General features: G+C 45.5%; 1 protein-coding gene across 2 annotated transcripts; it reads right to left on the bottom strand.

Moving 5' to 3' along the window:
* Positions 1-75: 75 nt before the first annotated feature.
* HMGXB3 (HMG-box containing 3) lies at positions 76-19,449 on the bottom strand. 2 transcript variants are annotated; one of them, XM_033072920.1, is made up of 20 exons: positions 19,352-19,449; positions 18,553-18,700; positions 17,956-18,130; positions 16,896-17,459; positions 16,147-16,245; positions 14,509-14,640; positions 12,347-12,762; positions 11,864-12,039; positions 11,478-11,575; positions 10,814-10,912; positions 10,144-10,293; positions 8,198-8,499; positions 6,753-6,880; positions 6,084-6,215; positions 5,644-5,828; positions 4,869-5,088; positions 3,680-3,813; positions 3,176-3,292; positions 2,637-2,846; positions 76-1,967 (listed from the first exon to the last, which is right to left on the bottom strand). In XM_033072920.1, exons 2-20 carry the CDS (start codon positions 18,696-18,698, stop codon positions 1,497-1,499), a joined length of 3,954 nt encoding a protein of 1,317 aa, XP_032928811.1. In that variant the 5' UTR covers positions 18,699-18,700; positions 19,352-19,449; the 3' UTR covers positions 76-1,496. The 2 variants fall into 2 exon arrangements, with proteins under 2 accessions (XP_032928811.1, XP_032928812.1); XM_033072921.1 differs by having other exon boundaries at positions 11,870-12,039.
* Between the last annotated feature and the right edge of the window lie 119 nt (positions 19,450-19,568).

Here is a 19,568-nt window from a genome sequence, read left to right as displayed (position 1 = left end):
CCTCTTCTCCTGAAGCCATCCAGGTCTTGTACACAAAAAGAAAAAACCCAAAAAAACCAACCCAAGTCACTTGACCACAGTTTCACCCCCAAAATTGGAGATAATTTATTAAATTTTATCACTGACTGAAAAAAGTCACTAATGTCTTTTATAATAAGTTAATGTTCTTAACAGGAAAAACCCCAAGCCATGATTACTGCATTTGCTCAGACTTAATACATTTACTTTAACAGTATGGTACTCAATAGGTTCCCCTTCACAGAAGGGAGTTTTCAACCACACCGCAAGCCTCAGAATCTTCCCCACTGCTCACTCAGACAAAATAAACTCCCAAGATGGCAACTTAGCAGTCTGGCATCCTGCTTGTCTCCTCTGTGGGTCACAGCAAACACCAAACACCTTCACCACTAGCCCTGGTCAAAGGGAGCTGCAGCAATGACAGTACAGCTTTGCACCCACAGCCCCAGGTGCTCTTCAGGTGTGCTGCAGAGGTCTCATCATGACTTCTCAAGGGGCTGACAAAGCAACCTGGGCAGCAGGAGACTCCTCCAACTCCCAGAGCACTGTGAGAACATGGGCAGGGCAGGTGTGATACCTGACAAAGTGAAGAGATTGCATACGTGGGTGCAGCTCTCCCAGCATTTCCATGAGGGTGGAATACGGAACCCTGCTCGCTCTGGTGACACTGCACTCATTGTTCTTCCTTGATTCCATAGACAGTGTTTTAGTGTCCCTCCCCTCTCCACAGCCACCCTTTGCACAGCACTTAAACCATCCTCCAACCCCTTGGCTGTCCTGGGGCTCAGTTCTTACACACTCCTCTCACTGTACCTTTTGGCTTCTAAGTTATTAGTGCTCATGTGACAGGACAGGACAAACAATTCTAGAAACACCCTGCAGCCAAAGCATCCACAGTCCTGGACCAGTACAGCTTCCAGGGAGGCTCCCCAGATACAGCATGTTAAAGCAGTGCAGCTCCACCTCCTCAAGACTCCTTGCAGCCAATGCCTATGAGAGCTCTGCAAGATTACCAAGCAGGAGTCAGTATCCTAAATTCACCTATTCAGAATGTTTTGGGGGAAATCATTGTAGCCATCTACCTTTTATGCCTGGTCCCACACCCCAAACCCTGCCACCAATAAGCACAAAGAAGTCAGCAAGCAAGATTCAGAATGAAAAAACCTGTGTGTGCTTGATCACACAGCTACCAGCAATTCCTCTGCCCTCTCCAGCTGCAGGGAGGGCAACATCCTACAGCCCTGAACAGCAGGTCCATCACATGCCTTGGAGGCAGTTGTAGCCTGCAAGGGGGTGACAGACACCTGCTCACAATGCTAAGGAAGCACAGAGCTCTTTGGTCAGTAACAGCAGTCAAAGCCACCAGCATCACATCTCCAACCTGTAAAAATAAGCTCTCAAGCCAGACAGCTGCAAAAGCTGGCTCAGCCTGCCCATCCACACAACCAGAGACAGAAACCAACAGGCTATTTTGTTACTCAGCAACCTCCATCCTCCTCCTGCTTCACCTCTACATCCTCTCCCATTTCTGTTTTGATCTGGGCCACCCCGAGCCGGTAGAGTGCGTCACGGATCACCACCTCCCCCGGCTGGCAGCTCTGCACCACCTCCTGGATCTGCCTGTTGACAATTTCCCTGCTGGTGAGGAAGTCCATGAGGCGGTTGTAGAGGTAATAGTGCGTGGGGTTCTCGAAGGTGATGGGCCTTTGGCGCACGTTGCTGGTTTTGCTGTCGTTGATGGCGGCGATGATGGCGCCGTAGGGCTCCAGCTCGCGGCACAGGGAGATGCAGTGGTGCCGAGCCGTGGGGTCCCAGGGGCCGCTCTGCTCCGAGCCTGTGTGGACGATTCGGCGCGCCGGGGACTTGGTGATGGGGTGCTGAAGGGAGTGCTCAGCCACCGTCACGTCTACGCTGTAGTGCTGGTCCAGCAGTTCAGGGCAGGACACGTACTGGGGGAGAGACACACACACACATCACGTACAGCAAGGAACTTCCCCATCTGGCAGGCCAAGCTCCAACCAACACTATGACCCAGGACAGAGGGAGGGCTAAATGATCCAAGCTTCCCTTACATGCCACAAAGATGGTATGCACGCTCCCTCCTCACTTGTATGGCCTCAGATTAACCCAAGGCATGAGGAACCATCTTCCTCTCCCCCACTTCTCAAGGAATAACAATACTTTGAAAGAAGTGAGCTACGTGCTCCAAAGTTCATGACCTGAACTGTCACAGTGCACTGCCAGCACAGCTCTTCCTATTAAGGACAATTAATCAAACAATCCCCAGGCAACACCCAATACATTCTGCTATGTTTAGGAGTGATGCACTGGCAAAGATTAAATTAGGAGATACTTATCAGGTCAAAATCACCCCTGGCATTGTTCAAGACTGGGCTGGATGGGGCTGTGAGCAACCTGGCCTAGTGGAAAGCAACCCTGCTGGTGGCAGGGGGATGAACTGGATGAGCTTTGAGGGCCCTTCCAACCCAAACTATTCTGTGATTCTATAAAATTATCTTGAGCCACAATGCAGGTTACATATGGCAGGGGTAATTTTAATCTCCCTTGCAACTTTTCCATATTGGGCTGGCACAGCACAGAACAAAGACATAACTAACCGTTGGAGGCTCCATAGGGTCAGAGAAGCAGCCCTGGTTCTTCCCCCACATCTGGGAAGTCAGGCCAGGCCAGCAGAGGTCTGCACATAGTGCCACTGAAGAGGCTGTATCAACAACATACACTGGAGGCCAGTGACGTGAGGATACCAACAAGTCCACATGATCCCGAGCATTTTCTCCTCTCACTATGTACTTTGAGCCACACACAACCTAGGAACAAAAAGGATTAACATCAGCAGCACAATAAAACTGAAAACCTACAAAAAACAATCTAGTCTTAAAAAAATTTAGCTTCCTTTAAGATATTCCAGACTATACAGTAACCAGACAGCTACCATCTCTAAAGATGCTCTGTTTCCTCCTCATAAACATTCACCTTGTCTTGGGGAATTTTCCAAGCCCTGAGGAACATGTTTCATTCCTAAGTCTCAGAGAAGCCCATTCCATTACTTCTATTCAGGAAGGAAGTTCCATGCTGTTAAATCAAATTATGAAAGCCAAGGAAGAAAAAAAACCATAGTGGCTCCAGTCTTCCTTACCTGATGTGGACACACTTTGTAGATTTTCCCTCCTGTGTGATGAGCAGAAGGTGGTGTAATGCTCGTCCCATTCTGCACAAACTCATAGAGGGCCAGGAGGGAGTAGCAGAGCTCATCCTAGAAAAGACAGGCCCCAGAGAAAGTGACAAAAAATTAACAGACTCCTGCAGAGAGGGAAAAGACAGCAGGCAAGGTCTCCCAAATCCTAATTTGCACTTCATCCAATAACCTCCTAATCCCACACTCAGGACTGTGAGGATGACAGGCAATTACGCAATGCTGAGCTGGTGACAAGGTAATTACAGGCTTCATTTCTTCTAGCCCACAAAGGTTCAATTTATTTCACCATGTGTAAATTATCCTATAACCTGCTGTCACCCATCCCTGCCCTTAGTGCAGTCAGATGAGAAATTAATTGTCTAGGATGGCAAGAGTGGATGAGGGAAAGTCAGTGAAGAACAGCTCCACTCCTGCAGGCTTGTATGTGGGCAAACAAGCCATTACCTTTGTGTGTGATGCCTCCCAGGGGATGCCACACTGTGTCAGAAAGCTCTGCAGCTCCTCCTCACTGTAAGAGTTTATCAGCTCAGGCCTGAAGACTTCTTCCTGAAGGAGCCTCACCAAGGCACTCCCATTACCTGCAAAGGCAGGAAACAAACCACAGCACTAATTCTCAGGAAGGGAACTTACCAAAATAATTTCTTATGAAGACTACAGAAGCAGACTGCACAACCCACGGCCAGCAAGAGAAAGCTGTGAACAGTCCTACTTGCAAAGCACATCACAGCCCACACTTGTCTTGAGCCCTTCACTGCTGAGGTCACCAGACTGAGCCCAGCATAGCTGCAGACTCCATAAACACTTATCTGTCCTGTCATTTGTAACCTTTAGATGGCTGATGTGAGGATAACCAAGTGAAGAAGAGCAGAGATAAATGTTACTGCAGCCTTTGGACTGAACAGCTCCAGGCTCAGCCTTCACATTTCTCTGGTGCTTTCTCTGGAGCTCCACTTCCACAAAACCCACACAGCTCTTCTGCAGCCCAACTCTGAAGCAGCTGCAGCTCTGTCTGCAAAGCCAACTCACACACTTGTTAAGCTTGCAAAGCCAGTTTTCCTTCGTATACTCAATACCTAAATTCTTAAGGGAACGCCCTGATCTTAGCTCTCAGATCTGAGATTATTCCTCTCAGTTTCTTGCTCCATGCAGTCAATATGCAGTGGGTATTGACAACTCTGATCAGGATCAGCACACCACTCTCCTAGTTTTTTCTCAAGTTCTATAAAATCTTAATCACACTTAATTGAGATTGTAACACTGAGGTACAAAGTGCTACCTGCAACTTCCACACTCCAAGTATCAGCCTAACATGAAACAAATACTGAGACTGACATTCAAGATGTGCATGCAACCCTCTGCCATCAGACTATCCCACCAGGGGTGCAATGCTCTCATGTCTCCATGGCATCAGAGCCCACAGTGCATCTAAACTTCAGAGGAAAAGTCAAGCCTCAAGCAGCAAAGTAGCCTGAGAACAGCTGAAATCACCCCAGTGGTCCTGTCTTTTCTCAGCACACATAACTTTTAAAGTGTAATGCAATCAGCAATGTTTAATGCTAAACATCACCAACGTTTAGACTGAAGTCACCAACACATCAAGCACTCCCTTAATAAGCACAACCTGAGCCATTACCTGGCACTGGCTGTGCATGTAGGTTCTTGTCCTTCTCTGTATTGATCACCACTGCTCCTCTCATCAGTGGAGGGAAGAAAGGAGCAACAATAGAGGCATCAAACTTTGTGATGGGGATGCTAGAAGGAAAAGCCACCTGCTCAATCACCTCTGTCTCCATGGTGGACCAAAAGTCTTCTACATTCACTTCACTTGATGGCAAGTATTCTGGCCAAGTAAACTACAGAGAGAAAGGAACACTGATGAAATACAAATAACCACATTTCATTTGACAGTTTTATGTCAGACTCACAGCATGAGGACTATCTAGGAGAGTGCTCAGCCCAAATAGCACAAGGTTCCTACAACCACTTTGCACAGGGTAAGACTCAAAATTTGACATACTTGACATAAAAGCCAGACATGTTACATTCTCCTACTAGGGCTTTTTTTCCCCCATTAGAAAGACAGCACCTCAGAAACTTCAGGAAAAAAAGAATGTGTTCATGTCAAAGGGAAACCAAATTCAACTTCCATTCAAGGCTCCTACTGCCCAAGGCTGCTGGACAAAAGCTGTGGTCCAGGGATAAAGGATCTTGTTTTCCCCAAACTACACATCAACACCTCTAAGCAACACAGGCTGCTGCTCCAGCCACATCCTCTTGTCAGGCATCAGCAGAAAACCACTCACAAAGGTCTTGTGTATTTATTGTGCACCATGAAGACCAGAGTCAGCAAAAAATCATTATGATCTGCTTTGAACATGAACAGGATGTGAACTGTGGGAAAAACCTACCTCTATATTTTTCAGTGCTAGGACATTTTCTGTATTCCTCTGGGCTATTTCCACCTTGGGGGTTATGCCACAGATTCCACAGATCATATCATTGTAGTCCCGGACTGTCAGGCATTCAAAAGCCCAGTAGCCATTGCACAGCAGTTCCTGGAGCTGACCCTGCTCATCAGGGCTCAGGTGTTTTTCTGAAAAGAGAACAATGCCACTATTACAGTTTTCACACCCTGAATCCAGTGGAGAAGTAGTAGGGCTTTCCTATGGAGGATAAAACCAAACCTACCCTCCAGAGAATTGTTACAAAAACAGCTCATAGAGGTAGTTTGGTTTAGGAAGTGATTTAATAGCAACATACCATACTAAAATAGGCGAGGTTTGCCTTTTTATAACCTAACAACCATCATCAGGTCACAGTTTGGTAAAAAGCAAGAAGGAAAACCCACCAGTTTGCTCCTGAACAGAGTCAAGGATATTGCCAACAGTCACTCTGGGATCCTCTCCAAGTTTAATGTGGTTTCGGATTGCAAACAGGAGATCCAGGCTCACTAACAATTTGTTGCCCACATTGAAAAGGCCTGCAGTTAAAACAAGACAGTTATTGTCTGCAGGATTCCAGATCTTCCTCACAAAGAAATATATTCCTTACTGATAGACAACACACTCACATGAGTACAGTTTAGAGGATAATGGAAACACAAACAGTGCTTCTGCACCTCTGAAATGTACAGTTCCCTGCTGAAAGATCAACTCCTTCCACAGACTTGTCTATTGATTTAAAAAGCTACAGGAACAGCTGCCAATCCATCTCACAAGCCCATGCCATGACACAGCACCCTCCAGAGATGTCTCTGACTATGATCCCTGGGGCTGCCTTGCAGAACTCAACAGTCACACAGAGACCTACCCCAGTGAATCTTCCTCACTAGAACATTCCTGTGTTTTCACTCACAAATACAGATTTACTTGTAGAATAAGCAATTAAAAAATAATTCAAATTTAGTACACTGGGGAAGGGAACAAGCTTTTCCATGCCTGGACAATGCCCTGATACAATCCCAAGGCTTCCAAAGGGTTCAGACTGTAGTCATGCTGTACACACACATCTTTCCTACCTGTGTAAATGTCAGTGAAGCTATGGAGGGCCAGACACTGCAGGTTCAAGCACACTTTGACCTGAGCTGTAACCACCTGTAACTGATTGGCTGTCAGCAGCCAGCACTCCTGAGGACCAGCAAGGGAACTGCAACACACAACAAAAAAAAACACTCTGAGTGAAGCAATGGGTTTTTCAGTCCAGCCCAGCAGTAAGTTTAGACATTCCAGTTGACCTAAGTTCATTATTACAACTCACCACATGATATCACACCAGGAAAAGAAAGGTTACATTTTAAAACAGATTTCCCAGGCAGAGTCAGATCACTGTTTACATTCTCTTAAACACCACTGGAACATCCCTCCAGCTCCATACACTGGGCACTTACAATTGGAGAGGTGGAGAAAACCTATGGCCCCAGCTGCCCTGGGAGAAGTGTCTGTACCACTGCTGTGGTGATCAGTAACACATTCCACCCAACAGCCTCTCCCTGCACAGGGATTCAGAAAGGTCTGCTCCTCTACAGTGTAATTGCAGAGGGGGAAGCTCAGACAGGAGTGTGCCAGTGGCTGAAATACTGCTGTCCACCTGAGAAAACAGGAATCAAGGCCAAAGTCACCTCCTTCCCACTGGCAGGGTTTCAATTAGAGCCTGTGCAGGTACATGAGAGTCCCACACACACAGCACTGCAAAGCAGGCACACACAAGTATTTACAATGCACAAATTGGTAAATCCCATGTTGAGGGCAGGGTGTGAGACTGCTCTGTTCTGAAAAAAATACAGAGCATAAAAAGTATCTCTTTTAGAAAGATCTTAATTGGTCCCAGCCTGACCAAAGCAAATGTCCATTATTTGTATCAAGAATTTTTTTTGTGGAAGAAAGAAACAACATTAACTCCCCAAAATTTTGTCCTATGGAAAATTTTAGATCATGTTTTCAGAAACAGGAGGATTCTGGCAGACTCAAGGAGCAGATATCCTTCAGGCTTTCATACAAATCTAGTTAAAGCAACCTAGCCTATGTACTAAAAGTTTCTGAACATTGGATTCAACTTGGATATTTGGTCCAAAAAAGCATTTGCTCAAGCACACAATAAGAAATGAAGGAATGAAAATATCATAAGCCAAAAGATCCACACAGGAAATATTCAGACCAGGGAGAGAGAAAAAAAAAGGAAATCACACAATGCACATCTGCAAACACACAAGTTTTTCTCTCTCAAAGCATCAGAATTGAAAACAGAGGGGATGACTAATGAAAACACTCTGTGTCAATAAGAAAAAAGTTACATCCAGACTCTGCAGTCACTCTCTGATCCTGCTAAACCCTTTCCACACACATTTAGCCTATTCATGTCACTTTCACCAGCTTCACTACCAGGGGCTAAAGCAAATATTTCAGGCAGACTCAGAACAAAGAAAACATGAGTTTGAAAGAGGCAAAACCCAAAGCAGAATCTTACTTCTGTCCCCCTTTGAACAAGGGGCTGTTACACAGGAGGCACTGCACACAGGGAGACTCGTAGTAGTTGGACCAGGAGGTCTGTTCAATGGTCACTGCCTCCTCAGTCACGTCAGACAGGATGACTGGGGAGCTGTTGAGCTCATGGATGAGGGAGAAGATATCTGCCAGCTCCGACTCGCTCTCGGGGATCTGCATCACCTTGCGCAGCAGCTGCAGCGTGGACTGACGCTGGATTTCCTTCTGGGACGGCGTCAGGGGCTCGCTGGTGTTCAGCACGCCCGACTGACCTGGACTGACTCCCTAGAAAGCAACATATCCAGCTAGGCAAGCATGGGGATGAAATATTAAGCCCAAAGAAGTCACAAAAGGTAGCAGAAACACAGTAACCTTTGCACTCAGTAAACTTGGCTTCTACGCTACTGCTGAATCATTGACTCCACACAGAAGCTACCAAAACCAGTTTATTACAGCCCAGCCCTTCACTCCTGCACTGCCAGACCATCACAGATTGGCCATTAAACTGTTAAGTGCAGGGATTGGGGATCCAGAAGGTGAGGATAACCACCAACAGGTATATAAACACTTCAGTAACCCTCATCACTTGAACCCCCATCACTTGAACCCCCATCACTGTCTTTCTCCACAGGTTATCAGGAACACTCAGGGCAGCCTGCACAGCTCTCCAGAAGCTGGAAGAACCAAGTACAAATAGAGAACTGGGGGCTGTGATACACAGAACACACTAATCAATACCAATTAATCAGCTACAGTCCACCCTTCTCCAATGCACATAGTGTCACAACAGAATGCACAAACACAGGAGAACCAAGCTCCAGGTTGTCCCAGGAGAACAGAGAAGACAAACAGGCTGATTTGTTTAAGCCCTGAAACTCTTCTGTCAACATTTCAACCTGATTTTCTGACTAGTCTAGCAAATGAGACAAATGATCAGCAAAAAGCCCAGAGAAAACAATGAATTGTGTGACAGGAATGTTAAACAGATCTACAATCAGAAAAAAAGAAAATAACAAAATGAGGAAGAGACAAGCCACATGCCTCTCAGAATGCAAGCTGAGCTAAGCACACTGTTGTTCCTTACACAGCTGTTTGTGAGTTTCACACAGGCCATCTCAGTTTGTTTGTGTTTTTAAAGAAAAAACAAAACCACTGAACGAAGCTATGCTCTTCAAAATAAAAAAAGGCATGTGGATGAGTCTACTCACAGACTAAAATCCTGTCTATTTGCTGAGTAGGCATTTCAGCTAAGAGCAAGAAAGCTAATTTTTTCTTTTATTGTTTTAAAAACGTGACAATTCAGTACAAGAAAAGCTAACATTTGAGACTGTAAGGGCAAAGAAAAAACCAAAACAAAAAAACAAACAAACCACCCAGAATTAATTACATCCACACAGAGCAGCAGACAACTGAAAGCATATTTATACATCAGACAAAAAAACCCCTACATCCAGAAATAAATTCAGGTTGGAAGTAAAATTGCTCTACAAACCCTTAAAAATAGGAAGCTCTACTACAAGATGTACTAACTTAACTGACACTAGCCCCAAACTGCTCACAAAGCACAGCATACTTGGGAGTTTCTTGATGAAGTCTGAAGTTCAACAAAGCTGACACAGCAATGCTGTGACTTCAGGGTAGATTTCCCAGCATGTACTGACACAACAGAAGCATTTTTAAGTTGAGGAGACACCCAGTGGTAGCACTGGATGTGCTCAGACTCACACACAGCCTGAAGCACCACTGCTACAGGAGTTAAAAAACATCATCACAGATATTTTAAGTAGGAACCATTCTGCCAGAAAAGTTTATCATAATGGGGGGAAAAAAAAAAAAGCTCAATCCATTTTTCCACAGGGACTTGCAAACTAAACTTCTCTGCCCAGCTCACAACAGACACATGATAAAACAAGCCAGCTTGAACCTTACCAGTGATTTTGCTGTTTTCTCAGTCCTGTCTTTGGCAAGGTTGTATCCACAGCTTGGACAAATGCGTGGTTTGTGCCTGTTTGTATACACATAACTGCAGGAGGGGTTCTTGCATTTCCCTCTGCCACGTGATGTTGCTAATCCCAAATCCTGAATGACACAAGAGAGATGTTTGCTGACCTTGACTTTTAATAGTTGGACTCCATGATCTTAAAGGTCTTTTCCAGCCTGAATGACTCTATGATTCTAAGCCAACAAGATTCTAAAAAAGATTATTACATGTTTTATCTCCACTTTATAACATCTTGTTTAAACATCAATAGCAAGGGCTGTCACTTTGCACAGAATCCTTTAAGTGGCACTTAAACATTCTGGGGCCAGTTCTCCAGACCAGAAGCACATTAAATTCATTCAGAAACCCCTGATCCTCCCTGCTGAACTCAAGGAGGGATGGGGATTATGCATGGGGACAAGTTAAAATCCATCTCTTAACAAGGCCCCAAACATAACTGCAAAACAGAGCACAGTCATCCTGGACTAGGTCTAGAGATTAGTTCATGTTAAAAATGAGATGTATTTGGGCAAGTCAGTAAAACAGAAGTCCCAGAACATTCTCATCCCAGAGAGGACACTCCCTGTGGCAGAAGTCACATGTTTGAAAAATTCTCACCAAAGTTACGGTGCAACTGTATTTGTAGGAAGGGAACATGTCTGGTTTGACCTCCACAATTTTAAACTCAGATGCCCTGCTTGTCACAGAACTGTGGAGCTAGAGAAAGCAGAAAAAACAACACCCATCAGACCTACAACTCAACACATACATGCATCAATAATCAATATCTATTAGCATTCCTGCCCCCAAGAGATTAATTAATGTTCATTCAATATCCATAATACCACATTGCACGTGAAGGCATTACAATTCACAGATTCATTTCAGCACCTTGGCATACTCAGTCATACTTTACAGGTGAAAAGCTCAGTATTCAGTATTGCATGTCAGATTGTCAAAGCACCAGCAGATCCTTAAAACATCCTCTGAAAGTAGCTGGGAGGTTCCCAAAGTAACCAGCAGCAGGACTGTCTGACAGCATCTCTCAGCTCAGTTCCCACATTCAACCACCAAGCAGTGATTCTGCTACCCAGCCATATAATAAAAACAGCCAGTCACAGATCTCATCATCATAAGGCTGCTACATTTTTGTTCTATTTGTCACTCAGGTCATATCACTCACCTGGGTGACAAAACACAACATGAAAAAACCAAACCAAAACCACAAACAAAACCCTCCCCCCAAAAAACCCAGGAAAATAATTTGCATTTGAAGAACAACCTTTCGCTCCTCTGCAGTCGCTGGCTGCACAACTGACTGGCCCAACTGTTTCAGTGTACTGGGCTTCAAGCCTGATGTTCTCACAGGAGAATGCTTGTCTAGGAGGAAAGAGATGCACCAGGTTAAATGTGAGAAAACAGGTTCTGTTTCTTTCTGACACCTTTGGTAAATGCCACTGTAGTCATGTGGTATCTTTCCTCTGAGATGGAAATAACCAAGCAGTTGTTTCATGGTCCATTTACTACACTTGGGCAGAATCAAACTGTTTTTTTCCTAGCATTGGTAACCACCTCCCTTGAAACCCATCTTCTTATTGGCAGACACCACTTCAGCATGGTGAAGAAAGGCAACAGCTCCCAAAAGCACACAGAGAATGCTGCTTTTACCAGTACTTGCAAAGGCCTGCCTGCTGCTCGGCTGCTCTGTGCTGGTTTCTCTCCCCACACTGGTTGGAGCAGGCAGAATGGCTCGCATGGGTCTGGCTGCAGCCAGCAAGGAGGGCTTGGGTCTTGGTTTGCTCTTTACTTCTTGTCCCTTGTGTGTAGCAGCTGTTGCATCAGTTCTGAAAAACAAGAGCTACAAGTGGAAAAATATTCCATTGATTTCCCCTCAGGTTCAGATTTCCTCTTTTCCCTGAAATGTGCTTTGTTAGCACACTAATCACAGTGACTACAATCTGTCACTTAAAAAAAAATTAGTTTTGATGGACAAAGACTCAAAGGAACAATCCTGAACTGGCACAAAACAGATAGCAAACACAGTAAGTCTTACAGGAAGCACTGCCAATAGCCTTCAACTTTCCTTGGACTAGTCCCATGAGCACACAATAGACATCATATGCTCCCATAACACATGGAAAACTGACTCACCCCACCACTGGCTTTTTCACAGAGGCATTTGGACTCAACACCTCAGAAGACGTCGACATCCCCAGCCCTACACTTCCTTTCTCTGCCAGCTCCGAAGAAGTGTCTGCTTGCCGCTGGCTCTCCTGGCCCAGCACCACTCCAACAGCACTCCTCTTGTCTTCAGCAAGCACATTATTTGGGAGAAAGTGGTCATCAGAGATGATCACTTCCTCCCACTCCATCTCAGGCATCTGCCCTCCAGCAGGCACAGCATTCAGCAGCTGGCTGACAGCTTCAGAGCTCTCCAAGGCGGACTTGGAGGAACTCTCACTAATGGCCGCGGGTTCTGTGAGGGCTGACTGCTGACCTCTTTTAGCTGCTGGAGTTTTAAGAGAGGTGCTTGAATTTGGCTCAGATTTGATTTTTGGTTGCTTTTCCTGGAACAAGAAGAGAGTCACATTTCAGAGCTTTCAGCTTTCACAGATAAGCCAGTCCCCTGCACATATGCCACACTTCCCATGGCCTATTTAACGCTGGATCCAAACAGTAAAATCCTAAGTGTTTAAGCAGTGAATTGTATGGGAGTAGACAGACAGCATCTCCTACAACAGCAAAGGCCCTGCTAATATTGGCCTCTTGGCCCTTCATGTATTATTTTTAGACACTGTTTACTTTGAAGAATCAATCTTTCTTAAACTCCCTTAAATATCACCATTAGCATCAACACCACAAAGTCACCCACTCTGTAGCAAGGGCCCATCTCCTACGCTCCTCTTTCACGGCTTCAGCTCTCTAATGCTGTCTGCTCTTTCACATTATTGAGCAATCAAAGGGAGTTACAACAGAATCTGCATCTTTTGGATACATGCTTTCAGAAAAGCAAGCATGATATCCAGCCAGAAAACAGGATTACTTCGGAAGATTATTTTGACTTTAAGAAAAATGTTACTTCCAAGACTACGGGTACAGAAATCATTGTACCAGAGTCAACAGAGGTACAATGAACATGAATTAGAATATGGGAAACTGTATCAGAAATGGAATCCAGCAGATCAGATTAAGTCTGAAAGACAAAAAGGAAAACCCCCTCTAAAACCTTTCTGAACAGCAGCAGACATGCCATGTTCAGGCAGAATCCAGAAATACTTTTTGCTTTCAGCCATCTCTCTACCTCAGCAAGTTTACCAAACGAAAGTGAAGATGTCACCATGACTATTTGTACCCTACCACACAGGAAGCTCAGCCTTCAGCTCAGACACTACAGTTTGCAAGCTGCCCAAGAGTTCTCATCCCTGAATGTTTAATAGATCCAAACACAAAGCAAAGGAGGTTCAGAACAAATCCACACAAAGCCACTGAGTGTCAATGCCAATTTTCACAAGAACATCCTTTAAATTGTGCCTGAGGAGTTGTGCTTCAGACAGAAATGCACATCTGTTCAAAGCTGACTAATTTTCAGGACAGTGCCAAGGTTTAAGGATCAAGTGTGTTTTTCTGTACACAGCTAGCAGAGATGCCAATAATTTAAGCAGAGTAGGCATCATGTGGAGAAAGACTTTGCCACTCAGACAAGCATCACAACTCTACCAACACCTGGAAATTTCCTTCCAGTCAGAACATCATGACCAGACGTGTGGCTATGAGACAACAATACCCAACAGCACTTCAGCTTCCACTAGATCAACTTTATTAACAAGCTCCTAAAGGATCATGGACCTCCTGTAGTTGAGAATTGCTCCTCTTCTCTGCTAAAAAAACAAATGCTGAAAGATCACAAAAAACTAAATTTGTAGAAGAATTTCAAATGCTGGTATTAGTTACCGCAAAATAACTTCCCAAGCTTAGTTGGGGCAGCAGCAGGAAGATCATACAGTGCCTTCCAGTCACAGGAACTGTGCCAGAAGAGTGTGTATCCTCACAAGGAGAGAGTTAGCAAGCACAGCCCCATCTATTCTAACACATACAAGTAGCATTTTTACCCAGGTGTGGTGATTTCAGGTCTCACCTTGACCAAGTGTGCTCTGCAATGGTGACTTGCTCCAGTACATGCACTGGAACACAAGCACAGGGATCGTTTCTGGTGTACCTGACCTCCTGTGCTAGATCTACAGGTCTAGAAGTATCACAGGCATTCACAAAACCAGCACTTTTTGTCTTAAAGTCAGGAAAGGAAAGAACTTTACCTTTGGGACCCATTTTCCTCCCAGGAAGTTTCCACACGTTGGGCATTTTGGTGGCTTATGCCTGGTGACATAAGTGAAGGAACAGCCGGGATTGGTGCAATTTCCATGTCCCCTGCGAGTATAGGTGGTTGTCTGAAACAAGAATCATCAAGAATTTGTCTATGGACCTGAAAACCACAAAGCTGTGCTGATCACTTCCTTGTTCCTCATAAGCATTTTACAAATGTTATTTGGCAAATCACCAGCCTTCCACTATTATTCATTTTATTGAACAAACACCACCCAGCCGGGTCAGGGTGAGACAGCACCATAACTACTGCACATCTAAATGCTCAGCCTCTGGTATTATCAGAATTTAGATCAACCTGCAGAGCAGACATGAACAATGCACACAACCTCCTGGAGAAGCTAATCTTCCAATTACAGTGATTTCACACTTCTTTTTGAACATGAAAAAGAGAGTAAGATGGCATTAAAATGTTTCTAACAGCAATCCACAGTAAGACAAGACATGATTAATACTCGTGACAACACAGCAAAAAGACTTGAAGACAAGCACTCAGGATGCAAAGGCAGTTTTGTCAGCAATTTGTGGTTGTATGGGACAGTCAAGTGTTCCCTGGTCCTTCACTGTAACTTGCTATGAACTACTGGAACACAAGCAGCATCACCAGGCACTATTTATACAAACAACTAAAGTAGAACCTGTCATCTCTGCAAGGACAACTGCACCAACACATTTGAGTTTTTGTCAGCACAGCACTTTCCAACATCCTGTTCCCAACACTCCCAAGGGAGTTGTTGTACTGTAACCCCCTAACTAGGTAGAGATTTTTTCTAGAAATGCAAGGCTGCTGTCAAAGAAATGAGTCAATTTAAACTAGATCCTTCTCAGGAACAAAAACCTGAGGTATTTCCATTCTCCCCGAGACAACTGGAAGTGCATCACACTATGCACCACTATAAATATCTGCAGTGTTCCACCAGTTGGAAGCATAGAGAACCTGGAAAACAGGATTTGATGCTGGCTTATATAACAGAAGGAGCTGCAATACTGACTGTACAGTGAACTCCCAAAATGGCTACAGAAACACAGGCGGCTGAAATGGTTAGATTAGTGAATTCTTCCTCACGCAAAAGACTACATAGTTTTTTATGTGGCTTCTCAAAACCTCAGATCATTGCTCCTCTCCTGCCACACAGCCAAAACTAGAGTTTTGGTGTTCATTTTCCTGTCAAAAGAGGAGATCCTTGCCCTTAAAGGGGTAGACACTGGCTTTTCATGAAGACAAATATGCATCAAAGTAGTGGATGCAGGTGGCTACACAGAAACTGCTGTTGGCCAGATGTGTTGTGTGTGATAGTTCTATCTACTCCATCTGTTTCTAAGAATTCCCTCAGGAGGAAGACAGAAGAAATGGGCCCTATAACACACAGTAGGAAGTCAGAGACACTCTGAGCCTATGCAAGATATAACACAAGGGACAAGAAATACATCAACTAATATGGCAACTCCAAATTGGATTATGTCTAAAAACTGAACCATGAGCAAATCCCTGCCACTCTAACATCTTTAAGACCAATCTATGACAATACATCTAAACCTTAACATACCATACAAGATTCTGAAATTCTTACCAATTTAATTGATGCTGGGTTCTCCACAACAGAATGAGCTGGCAAAGGTAACATGATAAACTGTGTTGCAGGTGTGGACGAGCCACTCTCTTCAGTATCCTAAAATGAAGTCAAAGGGAAAATACATGCAGAAAACAGAAAACATGGTGACACATATCCCTCCCTCTCATGAACATTAATGTGTCTTCAGGACTGATGAGACCAGAATACAGGACAGAGCAGTAACCATTTCAAAAGCAATGGTCTTACCAGAAGTACTCTGGAAATTACCAAACTCCTCACACTTTGAAACTGAAAACAGAGAATCCAACTCATCACAGACTAAGGTTTTCTATGATTGATCCTTAAAACCTCAGCCAAAAATGACTCCCTTCTACCTCTCTGCAACCATGAAAACAGCTATCATGAGCACAGCAGCAGCATTTTTTGTCACCAAAATCTTGCAATGCAACTGCAGAACCCATTTACTGGCAATACTCCATATATTGTTACAACAAATGATTAACAGAACTCGGCCATGCTAAGGCACAATGGCTGAGTCAATCTGCAAGCAGAGGCAACTTAGTCATGGAGTTACTTTCATATGACTGATTGCAAAAGTTTGTTTCTTTCAGCACTGAGCATCAACAAATTGGGCAATCAGACAATCTCCTGCACCCACAGAGGATCTCAAGTAAAATGGAGGAAACAATACTTAGATGTTTCAGGTGAGATCTGGAAGGAGTCTGAGTGTCACTGCGAAAACTTACCCTCCCAGTCACCACGGTGACCACAGACACCCCATTGGGCACCTGGGGACGGGCCACAGTGATGCTCCCGTTGGAGATGTCTGTGGAGCTGCTAACCAGAGTCTCCTCAATGACCACTCGGGCTGTCTGGTACGGCTGTCCTTCTATCTCCAAAGAAGCCTCATCCAAGAGGATATCTCCAGCCACTTTGTCTGTCACAGGCCCAACATAATGAGAGAGAACCTCGGAGGCAACCCCTTCTTCTGCAGCCTCGGGCTGGGCAAAGGCTGCTGTGTCCTCTGCCAGCCCCTCGATGGCAATGCACTGCTCCGAGACGCCGGCCTGGCCTGAGTCCACAGAAACGATGTTCTGCATGGCATCACGGGACACGCTGGTGACATTCCTGGGAGCCACCAAGCCTTCAGATGCTGCTGGGCTCTGTGTCACACACAGCTCCAGAGACTGCCTGCTCCTGTCTTCCTGAAGAGTGGTTTTGGGAATAATTATATAATCGGAGCGAGGAAGAATCTTCCGAAAGCCCGGAATGTCAGGGACTACTACAGTTCGAGTGAGTGCCTTGGAGTTCTGTGGGCAAAAACAGAGGATGGAAAAAATGAACATGAGAAAACAAAGAGATTCAATTATCAACCCTGCTATTTCAGTGCCTAAGGTAAAAACAGTATCCTGAAGCAGTTTGCTGGGAATTTCTCCACGTGAGAGAGCCTGCAGAATCCCTCTCAGTCCCGGTTCATTGCCCACTTTACCAACACTCACTCTGACAAAAGGACACAAAAAATAACTGCTGTGAGCAGGTACCAGACATATCCATCTCAGATTACAGAAAATCCTCCCTCAGCTAAACAGAAGGCAAAGGCAAAAGGTACCGGTCGCAGACTGCTTCTTTAAAGGCTGCCCAGAGCAAGGATACAAACTGGAATCTGCAGTTAAAGGACTCTCCCACACAGTGCTTCCCAACTGTGGGTTACACAGGTAACTGTGGGTTACACAGGTAACTGTGGGTTACATGCAGGTTACTGCCTCTCTCTTCAGCAGCTAAAGAACTTCCACAAAGACAACTTACCGGGTCCAGTCCCTCTTTCTCTAGCTTGGCTTTCTCCAAGTAGTAGCTTTTTTCAGCCACACTGAGCAACCTCCAGCTCTCACTGATCTTTTTGTTGATTTCAGATTGAGGGAGGTGTGGAAGCTCTTGCTGTACTTTCAAGTAAATATCATAATAGTAGAGAAGGTAAGCAGATCTGAAACACAACCAGAAATTTAAACACTACGGTCATTCTACATAAATTCCTCAGGGAAAAAATAAATCTACAAGGTTAAGGTTTGTCTCAAGGTCACGTGACAAGCAAGTTGCACTTAATTTTATTTGTAAATGCATCTTTAACCAAATGAAAATTCCCTTTGAGGAGAGCCTCTGAAGAAAAAAGAGAACTTCTGAGAAGCAGCCTAAGGCAAATTATTCTGTGGTAAACAAACTCTAAACTGAGGAACAGTGGCCCCTGTAAATATCTGAGCAGGCCCAAAGTGTCATGCTGATATTTCATATACAATGTTTTACACTATGAAGTGTTCCAAGTGCACTGCAAAGTCCACTCACGTCAGAAACAAGGAAAACTCCTCCCAAACCTTATAAAGGAACTAAATGAAGGCAGAAAGAACTTACCGAGGCTTCTTGGCTCTTTCTCCGTGATCACCAGTACTTTTATGTTTCTTCTTCTTCTTGGATGGCACCGGTGATGCATAAGTGTAAGTGCTCTCTATCTCCTCCATCACCACAGTTACCTCAGCGCCATCATAGGGAGCCTCCATGGCTAAAACACACATTCTGTGTTATTCTCTTGCCAAGTTATACAACATTCCTCGCAACAAATAGCACTTCTAATACCTTTAGTAAACTGACAATACTGTTGCTATCTAAGTTTGACTATAATTAAATCAAGATAACTATGTGTTCTCTATTTAACCGCTTTCAGAAGGAAACTTCTATACCCTGAGTTCAGAGGAGATACACTGCATCTGCATTTCCAGAGCTGCAATTCCACAGGGAACTCTCAGGCACTTTTGGTGACCCAGAAGGAGCCGTACACTCAGCCAACAGCTGTCTGGCTACAAGGTGTCATATCACAGCCACGCTACAAAAGCAAGGCCAGAGCCTGAACGAGCAGGAGCCTCACGGTCCCCTAAACCGCCGCCAGTTCTCCAGGGCTCCTCGTGTGACAGACGGACGGCTCCAGGCCCCGGGGCGCTGGGAGGACACAGGAGGTAAAGGCAGCACCACCTAGGCCAGGTACAGCCCCGGCATGGCCGCACCTCGGCCCGCGCAGCCGGTGATCCCGGGCGAGCCTCAGGCCGTTACCTCCAGACCCGTCTCCTCCACACCACCCGAGACCAAGCGGAGCGGCGCGGCTCCCTCCGGTCCTGCTAAATATTTCCGCGGACCCCTCCCAGGAGTCCCCACTCACCGGACAGCTCCGCGGCCGCGCGGGCGGACAGGCGGCGAGCAGTGGTCACGTCCCCGCCGGGGCGCGGCGGCGTGGAGGAGGCAGCGTGGGGGCCACGGGCCGGCCGCGCAGGGGGAAGCGTGCGTGCGGGCGGTGCGGAGCGGGCGGGCTGTGCGGGGCGGCTCGCCCCGGCATGCTGGGCCGGCTGCGGGCCGGGCCCGGGCGGAGCGGGGCTGCA

The sequence above is a fragment of the Catharus ustulatus genome, chromosome 15 (genome assembly GCF_009819885.2).
Source record: "Catharus ustulatus isolate bCatUst1 chromosome 15, bCatUst1.pri.v2, whole genome shotgun sequence".
NCBI lineage: Eukaryota > Metazoa > Chordata > Aves > Passeriformes > Turdidae > Catharus > Catharus ustulatus.
Note: the sequence above shows the minus strand (reverse complement) of the source record. Positions and strands in the feature narration are given on the sequence as shown.

Coding starts and splice junctions, on each gene's coding strand:
- HMGXB3 (XM_033072920.1), bottom strand. CDS start 18,698: ATGGAGGCTCCCTATGATGGCGCTGAGGTAACTGTGGTGATGGAGGAG. Junction 16,246..16,895: donor TCACCGTGGTGACTGGGAGG/GTAAGTTTTCGC, acceptor ACTTCATTTTAG/GATACTGAAGAGAGTGGCTC. Junction 3,814..4,868: donor ACATGCACAGCCAGTGCCAG/GTAATGGCTCAG, acceptor CTGCCTTTGCAG/GTAATGGGAGTGCCTTGGTG.